We start from the raw sequence: 19826 nt of genomic DNA on the forward strand, positions 1-19826 counted from the left end.
CTTCAAGGAGCACCTGGGTGGCTCAGTCAGTCCAGCGTCCGACCCTTGATTTCGGCTCAGGTCGTGATCTCAGGGTTTCGTAGGTTCACGCCCCACATCGGGCTCTGTGTGCTGACAGGGCTGAGACTGCCTGGGATTCTCTCTTTCTCTCTCTCTCTCTCTCTCCCTCTCTCTCTCTGCGCCTCCTCCACTCACACTCTTCCATCTCTCTCTCAAAATAAATAAGTAAACTTACAAAAATTTAAAAAAGATCTTCAAGTATTTTATTCCTGTGGGCAAGTTTTAAAAAGTGGTAGAAAAAGTTGCTCACTGCTAACGACTGAATGTGTGCGTCCTCCCAAAATTCATACTGAAGCCCTGATCTTCAAAGCAATGCTATTTCCAGGTGGGGCTTTTGGGAGGTCATTAGGCCGTGAGGGTGGAGCCTCCATAAATGGGATTAGCGCTCTTCTAAAGAGACACAACAGAGATGATCTGTTTCCAGCGTGTGAGGACACAGCAAGGAGTTGGTCATCTACGGAGACTGAATGAGGACGAGGACTCTCACCAGAAAACAAATTGGCTGGCACCTTGATCTTGAACCTCCAGCCTCCAGAAGGGTGAGAAGTAGATTTGTGGTTTAAGCCCTCCACCCCCACCCCATCTATGGTATTTTGTCGCGGCAGCCTGAACTAAGACACCGGACACAATTAAAGGACAACGAGAGTGCCATCAGAAACCCTCAGAAGCTCGCTACAAATCATTAGAAACACAAGGAAGCAAATCCCACCTTGTTAGGGCCTTGGTTGTGGAAAGGTTGGAATGCTCAGGCTGAGGCCCCTGCTCTGTACAGACCAGCCTCATCTCCCTTCGCCACCCCCACCCCCAGGTACGGATGACGGACTCAACAGCCGCCTGGAGTTCCAAGATGACTCTATTCTCCGTGGCACCAACCAGAACACTTATGAAGAAACACTAGGGAAACTTCTGGAAAGGTCCAGTTCACTCATTCCTCAACCGGCCACACATCCAGCCCTCTGTGGGGCACTAAGGATAAAAATGGCAGAAACCAAGACCTGATTTCTTCTTATGCTCTAACGAGCAAGACACACACTGCAATGGTAATTCTGTCTCCTCTTAAAAAACACCACAAACTTGAACTCCCAATCCCTTAGGATACCATATCAATCCTCTCTCTTCCAAGCCTTATTCATCATGGGTGTTCCACCTAACTTCCTTCCTGCTCCTGACCACAGAGGCACTCATGGCCTCCTTTGTCAATCCCACAGTGACATCCCTGTCCTTACCTGACAACACAGGGGCACTGCCCCCAGCTGACCACTCCTGTACCTTCGCTGTTTCCCTCGTCCTGAAAGGCCAGGTCTTTCTCCTTAGTCAGCTGTCAGCTTAAATGTCACCTCCTGGGAGAGACCAACCCTCAACAGCCAAGGATGGGAGCCCCCCCCGCCTCTTGCTAGCCCGTGGCTCTATTCATATTCACGGCATAAGCCAGTCACTCTCTCGGTCCTTCCCCTCAGCGGCTGGCTGATGTTTGGTTGTCCCCAGGAGAGCAGGATGTTGCCAGTCTGTTCACCATCTGACTCATCAGTGCTCATACGAACCGCAAAATAGTAAAAATTCAATAAATGTTGGTGACTTCCCGAATAAAATCAACCAGTAGTGGGTATGAGATATTATAAACAACAAAGACAACAGAAACTGTGTTCTGTGAGAAAGGGGTCATTAGACAGGGCACTGGACAGAGGATGTAAGGATGGGGGCGGGCTCCGTGGTGAGGGGACTCTGCACGGGAGGACATGAAGGCAAGGAAAAGCTGAACAGGTGTGCAGACTGAGACACGGTCACTGAGGCTGGTCTCAAGCACCCTTTCTGTGCCAGACGCCTGCCTCCAGTACCCAGTTACCTTGGAAACTAGACATGTCTAGCTGTCATCTATAATTTGATAAATAGTGTTGCCGGTTTCTCTTCAAAGTATTTTGTTGTTTATGCCTCCAAACATATTCTTCAAAATTCTTCTATCTACATCCTACACCAGGAATATCTTGCGAGCACTGTTTGAATCCATTGAAAATCATTATGATAATCCCAGGATAATATTGCACCCAACAATGCCCTCCAATTGCATTGTCTTAAACTATACAAATGAAAATGGTCTTGCCAAGAAAAGCCTTATTTTATGAGCACTTAAGAAATGACAGTTAAGAAACCAGGCGCTGTCTTCCCAACTAAAATCATGGCCAATGTAATGTAAAAAGAGTGAAATTAAGTTTCCTACGAGAAACACAGAGGATGACGAAGACAAGGTTGGTTCGTGGGTTTTGTTGGGTGACAAAGAAGACCGACTTGCGGCTGGACGTAGAAATCTCATGCTTAGGAAACTCTTCAGGGGAGGCGCCAACTCCTACCTGTGGCCAGATAGATGATGTGGACGAGCATGTCCCTGCCCTGCACCACGTCGACGGCCACGTGGGAAAAGCGGCTGTTGTCCTCCATGAAAGAGGGCACCGAGGTCACAGGCTGGACCACCTCGTGCATCAGGATGAACTTCTGAGCATCCTGCAGATTCCTTTCGGTCAGGTTCATGTACAGGCCCTGGTCCACCGTGCCACACTGCAAGGGAAAACAGGCCGTTACGGGGACCGGCCACCTGGACACGCACAGCTGATCCTGGCCACCCTGGAGGTAGGGGGAATCGGAAGGTTAAGAACTTCAGTGTGCAAACATGTGTGCTTCTCTGCTCTCTCCAAGCTCCCCGTCCCTAGTGTCCCTCCCATTCTAGATTTAAACTCATCACATCTGGGGGGTCTCTCAACTCCATTACAGAAATATATGATCAGATGTTAAAAATTAATCCGGTAGAAATCAGTGCTGACTTTAATCTGAACGCATAGGAATGAAAACTCCCCATCACGTGTTGAAGTTACATAGAAGCTGTCTGGCCAAGTGCACACTACTGTATCTGCCTGTGAATCAGGTGCCAAAATTGAAAACGCAGCGGTCGAGAACATCATATAGATCTATTACTATCCCTACTGGAACGGTGGGTCTATAAGCAAGATACGGATTCCACGGAGATAGAATTAGGCCATTTTAATCTGTCAATTAAGTAATATTATTCCAGTAAATTTCACATGGGTACAAGGTACTGGTGGCTTTATTGCCTTGTGCTCATTCTCTAAGCCAGAGGGAGGGAGGAAGGGAGAAGCGGAAAGAGGAGGGTAAAGGAAGAAACCAGGAAGAAGAGGGGAAGGAAAGAGATGTTGAGACAGAGAAGGCACCATGAACATGAATCTGGTATATAAAAGGGGGAAAAAATCAGGCCCGGCAATGCTGAGAAGGGAATCCAGAGCTGGGCTGTGGAGAGACGGGCAGGCACTGTGCAGGATGGTTTTGGGCAAGGATAAAGCAGACAGCGGGGTGGGAAAGGGAGAAAAGCTTTCCTGGGGCAGAGCACACAATCAGAGAATCCCCACTGATCTTTCTCAACTCTTTCCGAAGCTTGAATCCTGGGACCAGCAAAGACTAACCCCCAGCAGAACTTCCCATAAGCAAGTTTGATAGAAACAGATTTCCCTGCCCATATCATCTGAGACTGCCGTTTATAACACGTCATTTCTAATACTTGGTTTTATCACAGGTTACAGGGGGAAAAGTGTAAGATGGAAACTGCTTTTTAAAAATAGATGAGGGGCGCCTGGGTGGCTCAGTCGGTTAAGTGTCCGACTTCAGCTCAGGTCATGATCTCCTGGTCCGTGGGTTCGCACCCCGCGTCGGGCTCTGCGCTGACAGCTCAGCGCCTGGAGCCTGCTTCCGATTCTGTGTCTCCCTCTCTCTGCTCCTCCCCCACCCATGCTCTGTCTTAAGAAAGAAAAAGAAAAAATAAAATAAAAATAGGTGATAGATTTTTGTAGCACTTGATAAAAATGCCCTACATGCTGTAAAATGATAAGCCGGTTGTAAAATTAGAGAGTGTCAGAGAGAAATGGATCCCGAGTCTTGTCCAATGTGCAATGTCCCATTTCCTTGCAGGGACAGCCCCTATGCCAGGCGATGGGTCCACAGGTGATGGGATCACGGCCAGGTGAAGGGCTCCGTGCTGCTGCCCCAGGAGCCATGCGGTCTCAAGTAAGACGCTGCTTCTCAGCCTCTGTCTCTACCTATAAAGTAGCTAGAAAAACACTCGCTCTATTCACTTCCCAGGGCAGTTGTGAGGCCAGCTGAGATCATCAGTGGAAGGCATTTGTAAATTAATTGAAAGTGCCTGTAGATGCCAAGGAACAAAACAGTGTGCCTGGCAGAGAAGCCATTCAACCAATGGCAAATCTGTCTTGTAGTAGGACAGCAATTCTACGGTGCACTGGGCTTCAGTGGCCAGAGGGAAATGCATGAATAAGTAAAGGAAGGAATCAATGGGTGAATACACAGGCAGCTGCTCATGGGACAGGGGGCTGTGCTAGGAGATTTCACATCGTCATCATATTTAACAGTAGCACTTAAGGGACAGGGACGTTGCCTGTTAACAAATGTGTTACAAAATGAAAGTCCTCTCCCAGACTCCGTCTGAGGTCTACCCAGGTGAGCTCTGGCTCTGAGAGAGACTTTGTGTTTGCCAGATTGCTCTTCCTGAAACCGATGACGGTGCTTAAGCATAGGTGGCACTTAGTTACCTACTTGTTGGGTGAAGTTTAACACACAGGTTTTGTGTCTTAGGCACAGTGTGTGGTTTTTGTTGTTGTTGTTTAATGCATTGCAGAAATCAGGAGTCATAACACAAAACTGAGGACCTTGTGCTGCCCTCGAGGAATCTGGGGGTCTGCGAGAGCCTGGGGGCCTCCTTGGACTAGAGCTGGGTAGTAGGACCACTGACCTCCCCTTATCATTTTTTTTTTTTTACCCTGGACCCCATATCTTAAGTCATCAACCTGAACTGCCATTGTGATATCGTGACTCGTAAGAAATACATATTTGGTTTTTGTCCTCTTTCTGACACACAGCTTCTAAAACCATGGGAATTTTTTAAGTGTCAAGAGCAGTAAAGATGCCTTTTGTCATGTTAATGAGGCACCTCTGGGCCAGTTGGCTAGAGACCCAATCACATAATTAGAAGATAGGGAACTTTCAGCCCACCCCTGACCTCCAGGGAGGGGAGAGGGGATGGAGACGGAGTTCAATCACCAATAACCAATGATTCAATCAATCTTGCCCATGTAACGAAGCCTCCATAAAACCCCAAAAGGGACAGGGTTCAGATGGTTTCTGGGTTGGTGAACATGTGGAGATTTAGGGCTCAGAGAGGGCACGGAGTAGCTCTGAGCCTTTCCCCAGACCTTGCCTGGTGTATCGCCTCCAGAGTTAGGTCATTTCATAACAAACCAGTAATCTAGTCAATAAAATGTTTCTCTGAGTTCTGTTGAACCCCACTAGCAAAGTAATTGAACCCAGGGCAGCGATCGTTGGAACTTTCCATTGGTAACCAGAGGTTCCGAAGCACAGGTGAGGAACTGGACTTCAGATCAGCACCTGAAGTGGCAAGAGGTGGGGCAGAAGGCTTGTAGAGCTGACCCTTGCACCTGTGAGATCCGATGCTCTCTCCAGGTAAATAGTGTCCGAATTGAGTCGAATGGTAGGACACCCAGACGGTGCTGGGAAATTACTTCACGGTACGGGAAAAACTACCACACATCGGAACTGGGTAACAACATCGTTGGCCAGGAACTAATTTTGAACTCTGCTCTACGACGTCTTGGTTTATTTTTCCAGCCTATTAATAAATATCTCACCCGGGGCGCCTGGGTGGCTCAGTCGGTTAAGCGTCTGACTTCGGCTCAGGTCATGATCTCGCGGTCCGTGAGTTCGAGCCCCGCGTCGGGCTCTGTGCTGACAGCTCGGAGCCTGGAGCCTGTTTCAGATTCTGTGTCTCCCTCTCTCTGACCCTCCCCCATTCATGCTCTGTCTCTCTCTGTCTCAAAAATAAACAAAGGTTAAAAAAAAAAAAAATTTAAAAAAATAAATAAATAAATATCTCACCCAAGGATTCTTTCTCATATTTTGAAAGCTATTTAGATTTACAGTATATATTTATTGGGTCGTAAGTAACCCATCTAGCTCTCTAATGCGCTGCAAATTCTCTAGCTGTGCCTCACACACTGGGTTCCCGCAGGTGTCTCTGTGACACCTTGGGGACTCCGTGCAAGAGGGTAACAAGACAAATGTCACGGTCCTCAAGTGGGTTACAAACCACAATGGTTGTCTTGCTAACACTTCTGAAAGTAATAAAGACAGTCATTCGACTCATTTTTTTAATGCTATAATACTCGCATTTTTGTTTGTTGCAGAGACAATAGATCCCATCCTCTTTCCAGTTTGCTGGAGTTTTGCGCAGCTCCACAATCACCCGGCCTCGTGCTCAGAGTGCCCGATCTGATTGGCTCTCTTCTTCCCATCTTACTGCAAACGTGCGCTGTGTATCACAGGGTCCCGAGGACCTGGTCCACCCCTTCATTTGGCCCAAGAATGACCTCCTCATCTGTCTGACCACTTAAGGGTCTGTTTTCCATTTTAGCTCCATCATTTCTGATTGGTGGTTGTCAAAAACGCACAGAAAATTGCGGAGTCTGTTCACTGGGTCTGGATGGTGTTTCCTGTTACCGACCAATGCTGTTTTCCTAGTGAAGTTCAGGGCCAAGATGACTTGGACCGCAGGCTCTAACGGGGTAGGCTTCCATAGAACTACTTACGGTGGTTTCTAGATTGCAACTATAAAAACGCTATCTTTTGCTGTTTTGTTATTGTTCTCAATTGAGGTTTCTATATTACATCTTGCAAAATGATGCACTGTCCTTCCCGACCCATTCTTCTTCCTGAACCTGAATCACATTTCTGTTCCTCCAACTAACTTGCTACTTCTTATTATAAATGCTGCATAAAATTCCAAATGTCACTAGGCAAACAAGAATGGAAAAAATTGAACCACTTCTCACTGTTGGTTACTGCAAACATAACGACTAGTGGAAGGATCCTTAATTCAAAATGTATTCCCACCCTGTGCCAGCTACATGGTCTCATGAATATCAGTAAGGATGCCAATGCTATCATGGTTACCAAATACGATAAACCAAAAGAAAACCATTGGTACATTTTTGTACCAGAAAATATACAAGGAATTGTCATCATCTAAAATTTGAGTTCCCCTGGGGCGCCTGGGTGGCTCAGTTGGTTGAGCGTCTGACTTCGGCTCAGGTCACGATGTCGCGGTTGACGAGTTCGAGCCCCGTGTCGGGCTCTGTGCTGACAGCTCGGAGCCTGGAGCCTGTTTCGGATTCTGTGTCTCCCTCTCTCTCTGACCCTCCCCCGTTCATGCTCTGTCCCTCTCTGTCTCAAAAATAAATAAACATTAAAAAAAAAATTTAAATTTTAGTTCCCTGTAAATCTTAAAATTCTACCCTAACAAGTTAAGCCCAGCTAAGCAAGCTTCCTGCCTGAAATGCATGTCACATTTGTGCAAGCTTCATTTGTTATATGGCATGAACCTACTCCCATCTCATAAACGTAAGCCTCTCCGTGTGACACTGGCATTATAAAACCAGAGGCCCGTGGCCTTAGGAAATGAGAGATTTTGCTGTGTGCTACAAATATGTTCAGACAAAAGGGCTAAAAGTTATCCACTGCCTGGAGGTGGTAAGGCATCAGGGGTTTATTAAGTCACTGTTCATTATGAAGACTTTTGCAATAGAAACATCAAGGCATTAAGAGTACACTGTAAATAAAGGGAGCATCTTCGTTAATTGTTTTTCACCTTCAGGACTTTACAAAGCACCTTCTTAAGAGGAATGATATATTCCACCTTCAGGATTTTATGGAGGGCCTTCTTAAACAGTTACGCTGTACCCCATCATCTGAGGACAGGGAGAAATTCAGATGGAGACTCAACAAAGGGGCGAAGCGTCAGTGTTCAGTTAATAATGACATAAACCGTCTATGCCATGAGGAGCCGTGGTCACTTCAGGTTTGGTTCCCACTAAGCTGTTAGCCGCTTGACCTGTGATATGAATCTCTTTGTACTGAACCGGTACTGAATTTTCTGAGTAGCGGGGCTAGGGTGATACATATAAATTGGTCACTCGGTTTCCTGACTTCTAAAGTGTGGATGACGATGCCTACCTTACAGAGCTGGGGAGAGGAGACAGCAGGGCAGGTATATAAAGCATTGGCACAATGTGGGACCCCAGAAGGCACCCAGTGAATGGTCCCTAAGAGTCACCTTCTCCAACTACATTCTACAGTCAGCAAGGCACATTAATCAATATTACCAAAGTTTATTCCTAAAATATTCCTGTGCCTTCGTATCCCACTTTCCTCATCTTATTGATGAGAACGAGAGACAGAAGATGCTAACAGAATGCCCCCAGTAAAGCATCAAAATGGGAAAGAGGTTGTAAAAACCACCCATCTGTCCCCAATCCCATGCTCTTAAATTACCAAAAATTTAATTAAAAAAAATTCTTTCAAAACAGTTACAATTGGGGCGCCTGGGTGGCGCAGTCGGTTAAGCGTCCGACTTCAGCCAGGTCACGATCTCGCGGTCCGTGAGTTCGAGCCCCGCGTCAGGCTCTGGGCTGATGGCTCGGAGCCTGGAGCCTGTTTCCGATTCTGTGTCTCCCTCTCTCTCTGCCCCTCCCCCATTCATGCTCTGTCTCTGTCTGTCCCAAAAATAAATGAAAAACGTTGAAAAAAAAAAATTTAAAAAAAAAAAAAAAAAAAACAGTTACAATTGAACGGTCCCTGCCAAAGTCCAAGGAAAGTATAAAATAATTGAACCCTTTCTATACTCCTAGTTTTCTCAAAAGCCAAAAGTTTTAGGTGGTGGGATGATCAACCAACCAGAACGTGGACGCCTGGGTACAGAACCCAGTTCTAACTCGGATTAGTTACGGTAACTAGTGGTCTTTTAGCCAGAAGAGGGTGGGGCTTTGCATCTGAGGACTGGCGTTGAGATCTCAGCTCAGCGACTGATCAGCCAGTGTCCTTGGCCTGACTGAATCTCTGCACGGAGGCTCGGCACCCCTGTCTGTCTGCGGGAGAATTTGTCACTGATCCCAACACCGTTGCCAGCGGGCAACATGACGAGCACAGGGTCTTGAACGCGGCGGTACTAAAAATTACACGCACAATGACGACGACAATGATGGTATGAGCATCTGTGTCAGAAGGGGGGCCCTCGAGGGAAGCCTGCTGCTGCGGTCTGAATGTTTGTGTCTCCCCCAATTGCATATGTTGAACCCCCAACCCTTAAGGTGGCTGTCTTTGGAGATAGGGCCTGGAAGGGAGTAATTAAGGTTCAGTGGGTTCACGAGGGTGGGGCCTTGATCCCACAGGATTAGGGTCTCCCCCCAGTCACTGTAGAAAGGCTACGTGAGGACACAGTCAGAAGGTGGCCATTTTTAAGAGAGGAAGCGATTCACCAGAAACTGAATCAACCAGAACCTTGATCTTGGACTTCCAGCCTCCAGAACTGTGACGAAACATACGTCTGTCATTCACGCCGCCCAGTCGGTGGTATTTTGTGATGGCCACCTGAGCAGACTAATACACCTGCTGATGGACCAGACATGAGGAAATCACATTTCTTTTGGTCCCAGCTTCTTCTGAACATCGGAAGATGAGAGAAAATGACGTAGAGCCCCTTATAGCTCAAACACCCTGCAGTTTTGTGATTCGTGAGCTAATGGCCACCACCTGCTCTGCTTCCCCCCAGCTGCATCATCACGTCCCACTCACCCCGACAGGAAATCTCCCCACGTCCACCAATTAGTGCTCTAATTCTGTTTGTGCGTCTCCACTGCTCTGTGCCCTGGGCTCCATTCACTACGGCGTCATTCATTAGGGATCAGAGCTTCTGGGGACACAGGGTCCGCCATCATTAGCACGAATTGAAGCTTGGCTTCCCAGCCTGCTGCTTTATTCTGGCCTTTTTCAGGTCAGCCTCGGCGTCCCAGCTGACAAACGGCCCCTTTTCGCCCGGGGCACCTCAGCTGACAAAAGGCCTCGGCCATATTCCATGAGCCAGGCTGAGCGTGGGCACGTCCGTGAGGGTCAGGGGAGAGCCCAGCTGCGTTGTGCACGTACCCAGCTTTACACTGTCCCAGGCTGTCTACACAAGAGGAATGAGTGCCTTCCCCACCCCCCTGAAATTACCTGGAAGTTGGGGTTGGGGTTGGGATACGGCAGCCAGGCGGAGCGCGAGTTCTCCTGGTACTTGAAGGGCCCGTTGAAGGCCTGGGAGATGGCACTCAGGTTGAAGACACACACGGCCGAGGCAGCGATGCTGTTCCTGGGGGGAGGGGGAGGGGGAGGGAAGAGAGAGGAAGGGGGGCAGGTCAGAGTCCTGCGGGGACCCCTAGCGCAGGCACCTTCCGGAGAACCTCAGGATCACAGTGTCCTAAGTCCCCCCCCACACAGGGATGAAGCCGAAGCAGTGACTGATGTCACTCTGTGGTCTCCTTGTGGGAGAACAAACACTTAGGTGCAGAAACAAGACTATTTAGCGGTTATGACACTTCTAATCCTGCCGGATGGGATTAATTCACTCAGCCGCAACAAGAGGACAGAGGGTTGTGAAGAGCCGTTTGTCAGGCCTTTTAAAAACAGGAGGAAAAAGACGTTCTCCTCCGGGGGCTGGAGCCTCTCAACGGTCCTGGTGGCTCTTGTCCCAACTGTTCATCTGGTTCTTTCAGACGGCAGCGGGCAAACTGTGGCTGCTGCTTCTTTTTGTTAGATCCCCAGAGAGCGGTGTCTGTTTGCAAGCCTTTCAAAAATAATCAACCGAAAGCATTTTGCAAAAAGTCCCTGTCAGAGACCCTTCATTTATGTACATTTTTTTTAATTCGAAAAGCATTTTAAGTCCGAAGGGTCAGAGAGAAAAATTTGACATGGCACTGACATAGGAAATCTCGAAACCTCAAATCAGAGTTCAGGCTCTGCCGAGACAGCTGTAAATGAGAGGCTCTCAGGAGTCCGGCGCCCTTTTGCTAACTGTGGAAACAGCAAAATATGGTCTGGTTAAAGAAATCTGCTTTTTTCGAGCACAGCTCGGGTTTTTGCTGTCTGTGAGCCACCATTTTTAGACACCCGGGAACACGATGGTAAAACCTTCAGCGACTCCACGCGGTAGTAAGTAGGCCATTTCCTGCAGCCCAGCTCATGGCCAGGGGGTGAGAAAACCACCCAGTCCTAGGGCAGAATGAGCGAGGGGAGTGACCTTCATCCCCACTCCCCAGTGCTAAGAGACCTTGATGAACATACAGAGGCAAAGCAAACGATGAGCAGCAACACCAGAGAGCTGAGCCACAGCGTGATGTACTCATCCACTGCTGGCTGCCCCCCATCATCGTTTTCTTTCGGTTTGGAGCAAGTCTTGTCAAGAATGTGGTCATCTGTCCAGAAGGTAAGATCAAGGCTGAGACATGAGAACGAAGAGAGGCGGGGCGTATGGTGGAACTAGAAATGGATGGATCCCAAAGTTCTTCCCAAGACCTGGTGAGAGTAAGTGTTTGAGACAGAGAGGAAAGATCTAGCAATTCTACCTCTAATATAGATAGATAAATGATAGATAGATAGATAGATAGACACATAGATGATAGATAGATAGATAGATAGATAGATAGATAGACACATAGATGATAGATAGATAGATAGATAGATAGATAGATAGTAGATGATAGATAGATAGATAGATAGATAGATAGATAGATAGATAGATAGACAGATATAGATAGATGCTATATACTGGGTGATGTCCAATATGATGGACACTTGCAACACTAAACAAATCGTCTGGAATAGTCTGAAACTTATTTTTGCGAGTGTCTAAATTGACCATTGAACAGTCCAGACGGAGTATTTCCATAACTTTTTAAATTGTCTTTGCCCAGAGCCAGGGGAATGAACAGCTAAGTAAGCCCAGCTCCCATTGTGTGTAAAATTGATGTCAAGTCAGCAACTGAACATTCATCTTGTGCAGCCGACGCGATTTCTTAAACTGGGTTTTGGAAAGCAAATCAGCTTCAGAAACTATAAATTGATTTTTTTAAAAGAAACGTATCAAGGAGGGAAAATAAGCTCTGGGGTTGAAAACCAGATTTACAATGAAGGTGTCATGGTGGGGTGGGGTGGGTGGGGTGCCATCCATTTCAGCCTTCTTCTAACTTCATGTCAGAAAGAAGACTCTTCACGGAGTAAATGTTATTATCGAGTGACTGTTAACACTTAAGCTCAGCAGGGGAGAGGACAGAGGGAAAGAGTAACATGGAAGAAAGGAGCAGATCAAGGGGTTCTACACCAATTCCTGGGTAGGCATCCTCGATTCTCCCAGGACCCCGGGGTTTCCCTGGGATGCAGGACTCGTCTAGATGCTGAAGCTGAGACGATCCCAGACAAGCTGGAATGGCTGGTCATCCCACACTCTTTATCAGCACTTTCAAACTGCCTTGATTCCATTTTTTCTGCATTGTTAAGTTGCCAGAATAGAGACTCAAAGATGGTCCAAAGCAGAGTCCACACTGCGGACCACCATTACCACTGAAAGGGGGCCCAGAGTCTGAGTATGAAAAGGGGATCTGTCACCCCCGGGGGCGGGATGTGATCCTGTTGAATCTTTCACTGCACACCAGCAAAGAATGGGAAATAGATGTGGGTCACGCTACAACTCCACCAGAGTAAGAGTGAATGAAAGATCAGGAAACTTCACATGCTTTCCCTTATCCAAAATTTATCAGTTCTGGAGCTAGGAGTATCACCTCCCACAAGAAAAACAAAAAGACGTTATCGTTTTTTTCAAGGATATTTTTAAAGTACAGTCATCATTTTAGAAAAGCCTGCCCAGGTTAGCCGTCTCCTAGAACAACGGTTGAAAATGCAGCTACGGGAAAGTGACAATGTGCGTTTCACTTACGACCGGAGGTGTGGGCACGAAATATACTACTTAAAGATCAGACTCAGAAAACACTGCCTTCATTGTGCCCAAGTGCGTAACTGCATGTGGAAAAAAAATGCGTCTAATATGTACCAGCATTTCAGACAGTGCCCAGAACACATCGGTGAATCAGGAAGGAGAAAATTACAGTCAGGTAACTTGATGCTACAATTACCTAAGGACAGACTGAAACTTTTTTTGCTTCACTTTATTTCCCGAATACCAAGTCTCAGAAATCACACTGTATTTGCATAATATTTAATTCATACTCAAACATTTATTTGGCCGTTGGCCCAGTAAAATAAGAAAGATTTCCTTTAAAGCAACTTTCCAACTTCTCAAAGGTCAAAGAACAGCAGACGCATGCACAATGGACAGAGGAGCAGGGAAAGAATTTTCTTCCAGTTACTTACACATTGGTGGTAAAGATGCCATAGATCAGATCCAGCTCGGGCAGGAAGAAAGTGCTCTGCAGTTCGTTGTAGTAAAAGGGGACCTCCCCGGGCCGGGAGCAGTTCAAGCGAGCCTTCATGAACGTGGTCCAGGTGTCCTCCAGTAGGAACCGCCCCCCGATGTCATTCTTGCAGACCCGGGCAGCTCTGGAGAACACGGTTTTCCCACAGTCGTGCTCCACGGCATTTTCTCGGAAAAAGAAGTAGGTGAAATTTCCGATGTCATAAGATGACACGAAGTTTGGTTCTGGAGACAAGAGGGAAGAAGAAAAGTGTGAACATTCATATGGTATCTCTGTATGTCTTACCTCCTCAGTGTTTTTTCCAAGGACACGTGCTTTTGTGCAGACAATGCCTGGCTCCTAAGGGACGAACGAGAGCCCCATGAGCAGCTCGGTGACCTGTGCTAAGGACAGAACACTGTACGCAAGTCCTAATTGACAAGGAATCGCCCGCACGATTCCACACATAAGCATCCTGAGTTAACACAGCACCCAGTCACAGGACACTAATGCCATCAAAACTGGGCAGCAACTTTTGCAACAGACTTTTAAAGCAACATATACTAGTTTATTTGTATATCCTGACATGCTCTTCAGAAAGAGTGGGACGGGGTGCCTGGGTGGCTCTGTAGGTTGAGCGTCTGTCTGACTTTGGCTCAGGTTATGATCTCACAGTTCCTGGGTTTGAGTCCTATGTCGGGCTCTGCGCTGACAACCTCAAAGGTCAAAGAACAGTACACTCAGAGCCTGGAGCCTGCTTTGGACTCTGTGTCTCCCTCTGTCTCTCTGCCCCTCCCCTGCTTGTGCGCTTTCTCTCTTTCTCTCAAAAATAAATAAATAAATGTACAAAAAAAGAAAGAGTGGGAGAAAATGAGATGAAAAATATGCAATGCGATTCAGAACATAGGAGCACCATGGTACCCTGTTTGTGTACAAGACAACAAAATTCTTTGATCTTACTTGTACACGGGAGTATGACCGACATAATTTATGTGCTTTTTTGGTGAGAACTTTAAGATGGTTTTCATTTGTGAAAACTGAAATAAAAACTGAAACTATCAGCTTAGTGTCCTGAATTAGCTTTAGCAATTCCAGTTACTATGGTGACCATGTAACTGTGAGAATCGACTCTGATTTTCTCATTTCTGGGTTGCTGGAGAATCCATATAGAAGAGCAGAGTGTGTTGAGATGGGGTCACTGCCTTCCAGCTTCCTGGTCTCATAATTAGCTTAAAAATAGGGATTCAGAAAGGACAAAATTATGGCAGAACCTTTACTCAATCGCCAAGCTCATGAAGAGTTTAAGAATCCTATAGTTTGTCAACTGAATTTCATATTTACCATTCATAGTGTTATGTTCATAGCTTCTTGTTTGAGCCCATTGATGATAGAAATGATACCCTTTCAGACACGGACACACCTTAACATTTATCTTTATACAAATTCTAATAATCAAGTTTGATTCTTACTCTTTTTTTTTTTCAATATATGAAATTTATTGTCAAATTGGTTTCCATACAACACCCAGGGCTCATCCCAAAAGGTGCCCTCCTCGGTTCTTACTCTTTCCTCTATTGCTAGGAGCTTACTATTCAATCAGCCAGTGTCTCAATTTTATAGGGCCATTAAGATAATATGGCGATAAACCTTTGCGTTCAGAATAAATGGAAAGATACACACAACAACTGTATCCACAGGGACATATTTCAGGGACAATTAGTTTGGGGAGGGGGCAATTCAACTGGCCTTGGACTTTGCCAGATCCAATTAGATTGTTCCAGCAGACATGTTACTGGCACGACGACTAAAGTATGTTTGGCCACAAGACAACACATTACTAGTAACAGTAAGACACACAGCAGGCCCACCTCCACTGTGAAATGCGGACACTGATTGAGAGGTGGCATTGACTACACTACCATCCTGTCCAGAAAGCTGTCGCCAGTTTTCAAGTAACACATATGTTGGATATCACCCCCGAATGCCTCACTTTAATTCAACTTTCCATTGTAGAGCTGTAACAATATTCTTTAAGTTGTGTAAGTTGTACATGCAACGTGTCCTCCTCCCCAGTCCATGATATTGTTAAGTCATTTAAGCACATGAAGTAATAGAGAACTCAAAAAGAACTGATTTTCATTTATAAACTGCCAAACGTGCTATTATGTTACAGCTGCTTTAACCTGAAATGGATAGAAAGAAAACTGGACTGCATTACAATGTGGGAGATGGAACTCAGTTATATTGTCTGTACGGTATGCTTTAATACCGGAGAGAGATGCTCACAAAGCAGGAGGATACACATCTCTGACCGGTGTTCTGGGAACACACAGCAAAATATTGGGGAGCTTTTTGAATCTGTGTTCACCGAGCCTCCAAAAGAGAATTACTCATTGAAGGAGACCCCAAAGGCAAAGATATGGAACAAGTGCCAAACTGTATTTGGTTTCTGAAGAAAACATTCACCTATATGTTTAATTCGAAAGGGAAGACTAAATCGTTTCAGAACGCGTCCCGCACCCAGGCACTCCAACCAGGTGGTACAGTTTGATCGCTGTACTAAAAACAAACAACAAAAAAAAACATCGTCCCAATCATCATCATCAACAACAAGGACCACAAAGCTTATCTAAAATGGAGAAAACAGGGGTGCCTCGGTGGCTCAGTCAGTTAAGCGTCTGACTCTTGGTTTCGGCTCAGGTCATGATCTCACGGCTCATGAGTTCAAGCCCTGCCTCGGGCTTTGCGCTGACGGTACAGAGCCTGCTTGGGATTCTCTCTCTCCCTCTCTCTCTGCCTCTTCCCTGCTCATGCTTCCTCTCTCTCTCTCTCTCTCTCTCTCTCTCTCTCTCTCTCTCTCTTTCTTAAAATCAATCAATAAATAAAAGATAAATAAAATGGAGAAAACAAAGAAAGAAGGTGGAGGACTGGATGTGTCCAGTCTAGGGCCACAGTTACTAACACATGTGGATGAGGTTGGGCAAAGTCCACAGGATTTATGAAAACACCCTCACAGAGACCTACTCCTGCTACTGGGGAAAACAGAATGGAAACCAGAGTAAATGTCCCTAGGAAGACTTGAGCAAGAAAATGAGAAGAGACAAAGGTAAAAGTGATCTTTCATGGTTTCTTCCAGTCAAGGTTGAGTCTGTTAATTTTAAAAACAGCTACAGAATGCTAAGGCTCCCGTGCCAGGCTCTATGCTCGGTTCTTCATACTCCTCTGCTCATTCAACTCACAAAAACCATAGAGGTAGGTGCTGTGTTGTTACTCATTGGTAATCTGTCCAAGCTCACACAACTAGCGATGGGCATGGGGTGGGGGTTATGTCCTGGATCTGGACAGTCTGACCACAGAGCGTAGGCACTTACCATTACACTACACTGAAACAAACAAACAAACAAACAAACAAAAACAATGGGCTACGAGGGAATAATTGACTCTGCGTTAACCGCATTCAAGAATAAAAGTTAGTGTTCTGGAAAATGCTTTAGAAACCAAAGCGGGGAGCAGGTTTTCTCAGAAAGACAAATGCCCAGATGAAACTTACCCTGCAGCTATCAGGGACATCAGGAATGACACAGGGAAGGAAGAGCAGGAGGAAGGAGCCAACAATCCAAGGGCTTATTAAGCAAGAATCCTGCTGGGAAGCGTCTGTCCGGCTCCAGAGAAGCTATTTCAGATGGCGCCACCACCGCCCCAGAGAGCCCGCGAGTGCCTGTTGGGGCATCGAGGCCACGTTCATAGTCTGCCCCACGGGACCACCTCACTCAGATTTCTGCTCGAAGGGGAAGACTGGGTAACACCACGCAGACTGGCCCACAGCCTCCTCTTTCCACAGAGAACCTCCACCGTCTCTCCAAACCACCCTGAAACAATTCTGCAATAGGATGACAGAGTGCACTTCAGACAGAAACGCTCGAACGCGTTATTTCCCGCCGAGAAACTGGGGAAGAGCTTGTGTTCAACGTGTAGCAGACGCTGTTCTCTAACCCAGCACAGGCCGCGGGTCAATTTAGTCAGGGAGCTAAGCGACCCTTGGAGACGCATCCTGCCGTCCTGCAGTGGTCCTTCAGGACGGGGATGGGTCCCTGACTGTGTGAACTGCCGTCAGATCAGGAAGCCCCGTCTCCTGGAAAGCAGAGCCCTTTGAAACTCGGCCAGCATCCTGCTCCTTCTCCAAAGACAGTACAAAAGCAGGAATCGTTGTTAGACAGACAGCCACGTCTCTCTCCCATTTGCAGATATCAATCTGGAGGCAGGGGATGTTTGAATCTCACCAGGCGCTGCAACAAGATGCACATTGTTTCCCTCCCATTATTTAAGTTCTGTCTCTTGTTAAAATGCAATTCACCACAAACCAGTGATCTGTCGCTCCTGAGTGAACTGAACAAGTCATAAATCAGGCTCTGCCTTCCTGTCTACAATGAGTGTGAGTGCGTGAAAGAGAGATCTGAGCGGTCCTTTATTCTTTACTGTCATTAGAGCTCTACACGAATAGTAGGTGTGCTGCTAATTCAGAAAAAAACCGACATGAGTATATGTCAGCTTACCATAAATCTAGGCATGGAGAAGCTGGTTTTTTCTCATGCTTAGAAAACATACTGAGTTACGGATTACAGAGCACGTTACAAAATCTGTCACGTCGCAAGAGGAGATATGGATCGTGATAGCGGGACGTTTATTTTCTACATTTACTTATTAGTGGCCATGCAGATACGGGTAAGAGAAGAGATTCATAATAGAATAAACATGAGCAATGAGAAGAACAAAAGCTTCAACATTTTCGAGACGATCTGGACCACGTAAAATCAGATGCTGAACGTCAATATGGATCCTTCCTTTCTATATTCTTTCTATTGCAACACCTACTGCATCAGGCTGGAGGTGCCTCATGTTCAGGAGTGACCAGATCATTAGCAGTTTCTTCATACAGAAATATTTCTTGGGGCACCTGGGTGGCTCATTCAGTTAAGCGTCCGACTTCGGCTCAGGTCAAGATCTTGTGTTTCGTGAGTTCAAGCCCCGTGTCAAGTTCTGTGCCGACAGCTGAGCCTGGAACCTGCTTCAGATTCTGTGTCTCCTTCTCTCTCTGCCCCTCCCCCCACTCATGCCCTATCTCTGTCTCTCAAAAAAAAAGAAAAAAAGAAAAGAAATATCTGTCCACATTGACGAGAATGGATGTGGAAGACAGGAATTCTGATTTTCCAACTCTACAAAAATGTTACTAGAATCACAATCTATCATGAATCCTTTCTCAGTCAAAGGCCACCTTGCAATACACTTGCCCAAGGCAGACTAGAAAATGCCTGGGCATGGGGCCCATGTGGGTTGTGGCTCTACCCATCCCAGATTGAAACCCTGGGCTGGATCAAAGACATCTGGAATGCTAGATGTTTCATCCTAGATGACAATTCAGGGCCCAAAAGACCTACTTCGCCATAAGGATTAAAGAGACTGGTATGTGGTAAGATCCCAATAAACGATGCCTACATCATTTCATCATTTACTTTTGATGTCCCTCTTAATAACTTATATTTAGTAGAACCTCACATAATGATAATGAATTATCAAATATGCAAATGCTAAGCTTACAGGTGATCAAAATGTAGGAAACGTAAAGCCACGTCGAGTTTTTAAAATAGCAAGCTATTCCACAAAAAGAAAAGGAGTTAGTGGAAACAATCTTTAGACGTGACATAGTGAGCCAGATATTTTTAATTCCCTGATTTTGGGGGGGTCAGTCACGACCCAAACGATTCTCATATATATATTCCTAAATTCCATACACTCTCTTACTAGGCATCTCTCCCTTTGTTACAGCTACATGAAAATGTGCTTCAGGGTGTTCCAGAGTAAACTAATTTCATCTAGGTATTTAGTAAGCATGGATAAGTAAACTAAAATTAAATGAAATTAAGCACAGTGTGGTTTAAAAGCCACTGAGGTGCTAAAGCTTTCCCTAAGATTTCCAGTAAAAGACAGACAGATGGGCAGATAATACATGTCTGTCTGTGTATGTATGTGTGTATGTGTATCATGTACATGTATATACATATAGTATTGAGGCATATGTATATATGGCTCAACACTTCCACCTACTGGCTGTGTGAACTTAGCCAAGTTCTTTAACAGCACCCTGTTCCCTCCCTTTTAGAAAGGTGGTTAACGATGCCCAATACGTATCACTGGGGGAACCAAAGGCAATGCACGTCCACTGCTTAGCGCCTAATGGCTAATCATCAAAATACAGATCACCATTTGCATCTGTAAATAAAAAATATAATAAATATATATGTACATACAAAATACATAAATTAATATTAACACACATATTGGTAAACATATCGCCAGTATTTATTGAACAAGCTCAATCACAAGCTTTGCATTCTGTATATCAAA

The 19826-nt window shown here is 45.9% G+C and overlaps 1 protein-coding gene across 10 annotated transcripts in view; it reads right to left on the reverse strand.

Annotated features, from left to right (window-relative positions):
• The window catches only part of SEMA5A (semaphorin 5A), a 478983-nt gene that overhangs the window by 138394 nt on the left and 320763 nt on the right, over positions 1-19826 (reverse strand). For all 10 annotated transcript variants that reach the window (XM_058715471.1, XM_058715413.1, XM_058715424.1 and 7 more), the window contains 3 exons: positions 13384-13669; positions 10195-10330; positions 2406-2610 (listed from right to left, as the gene is read on the reverse strand). In XM_058715471.1, the coding sequence (XP_058571454.1) occupies positions 2406-2610; positions 10195-10330; positions 13384-13669 (627 nt within the window). The remainder of the gene's footprint in view (positions 1-2405; positions 2611-10194; positions 10331-13383; positions 13670-19826) is intronic.

Source organism: Neofelis nebulosa, chromosome 1 (assembly GCF_028018385.1).
Source record: "Neofelis nebulosa isolate mNeoNeb1 chromosome 1, mNeoNeb1.pri, whole genome shotgun sequence".
Taxonomy (NCBI): domain Eukaryota; kingdom Metazoa; phylum Chordata; class Mammalia; order Carnivora; family Felidae; genus Neofelis; species Neofelis nebulosa.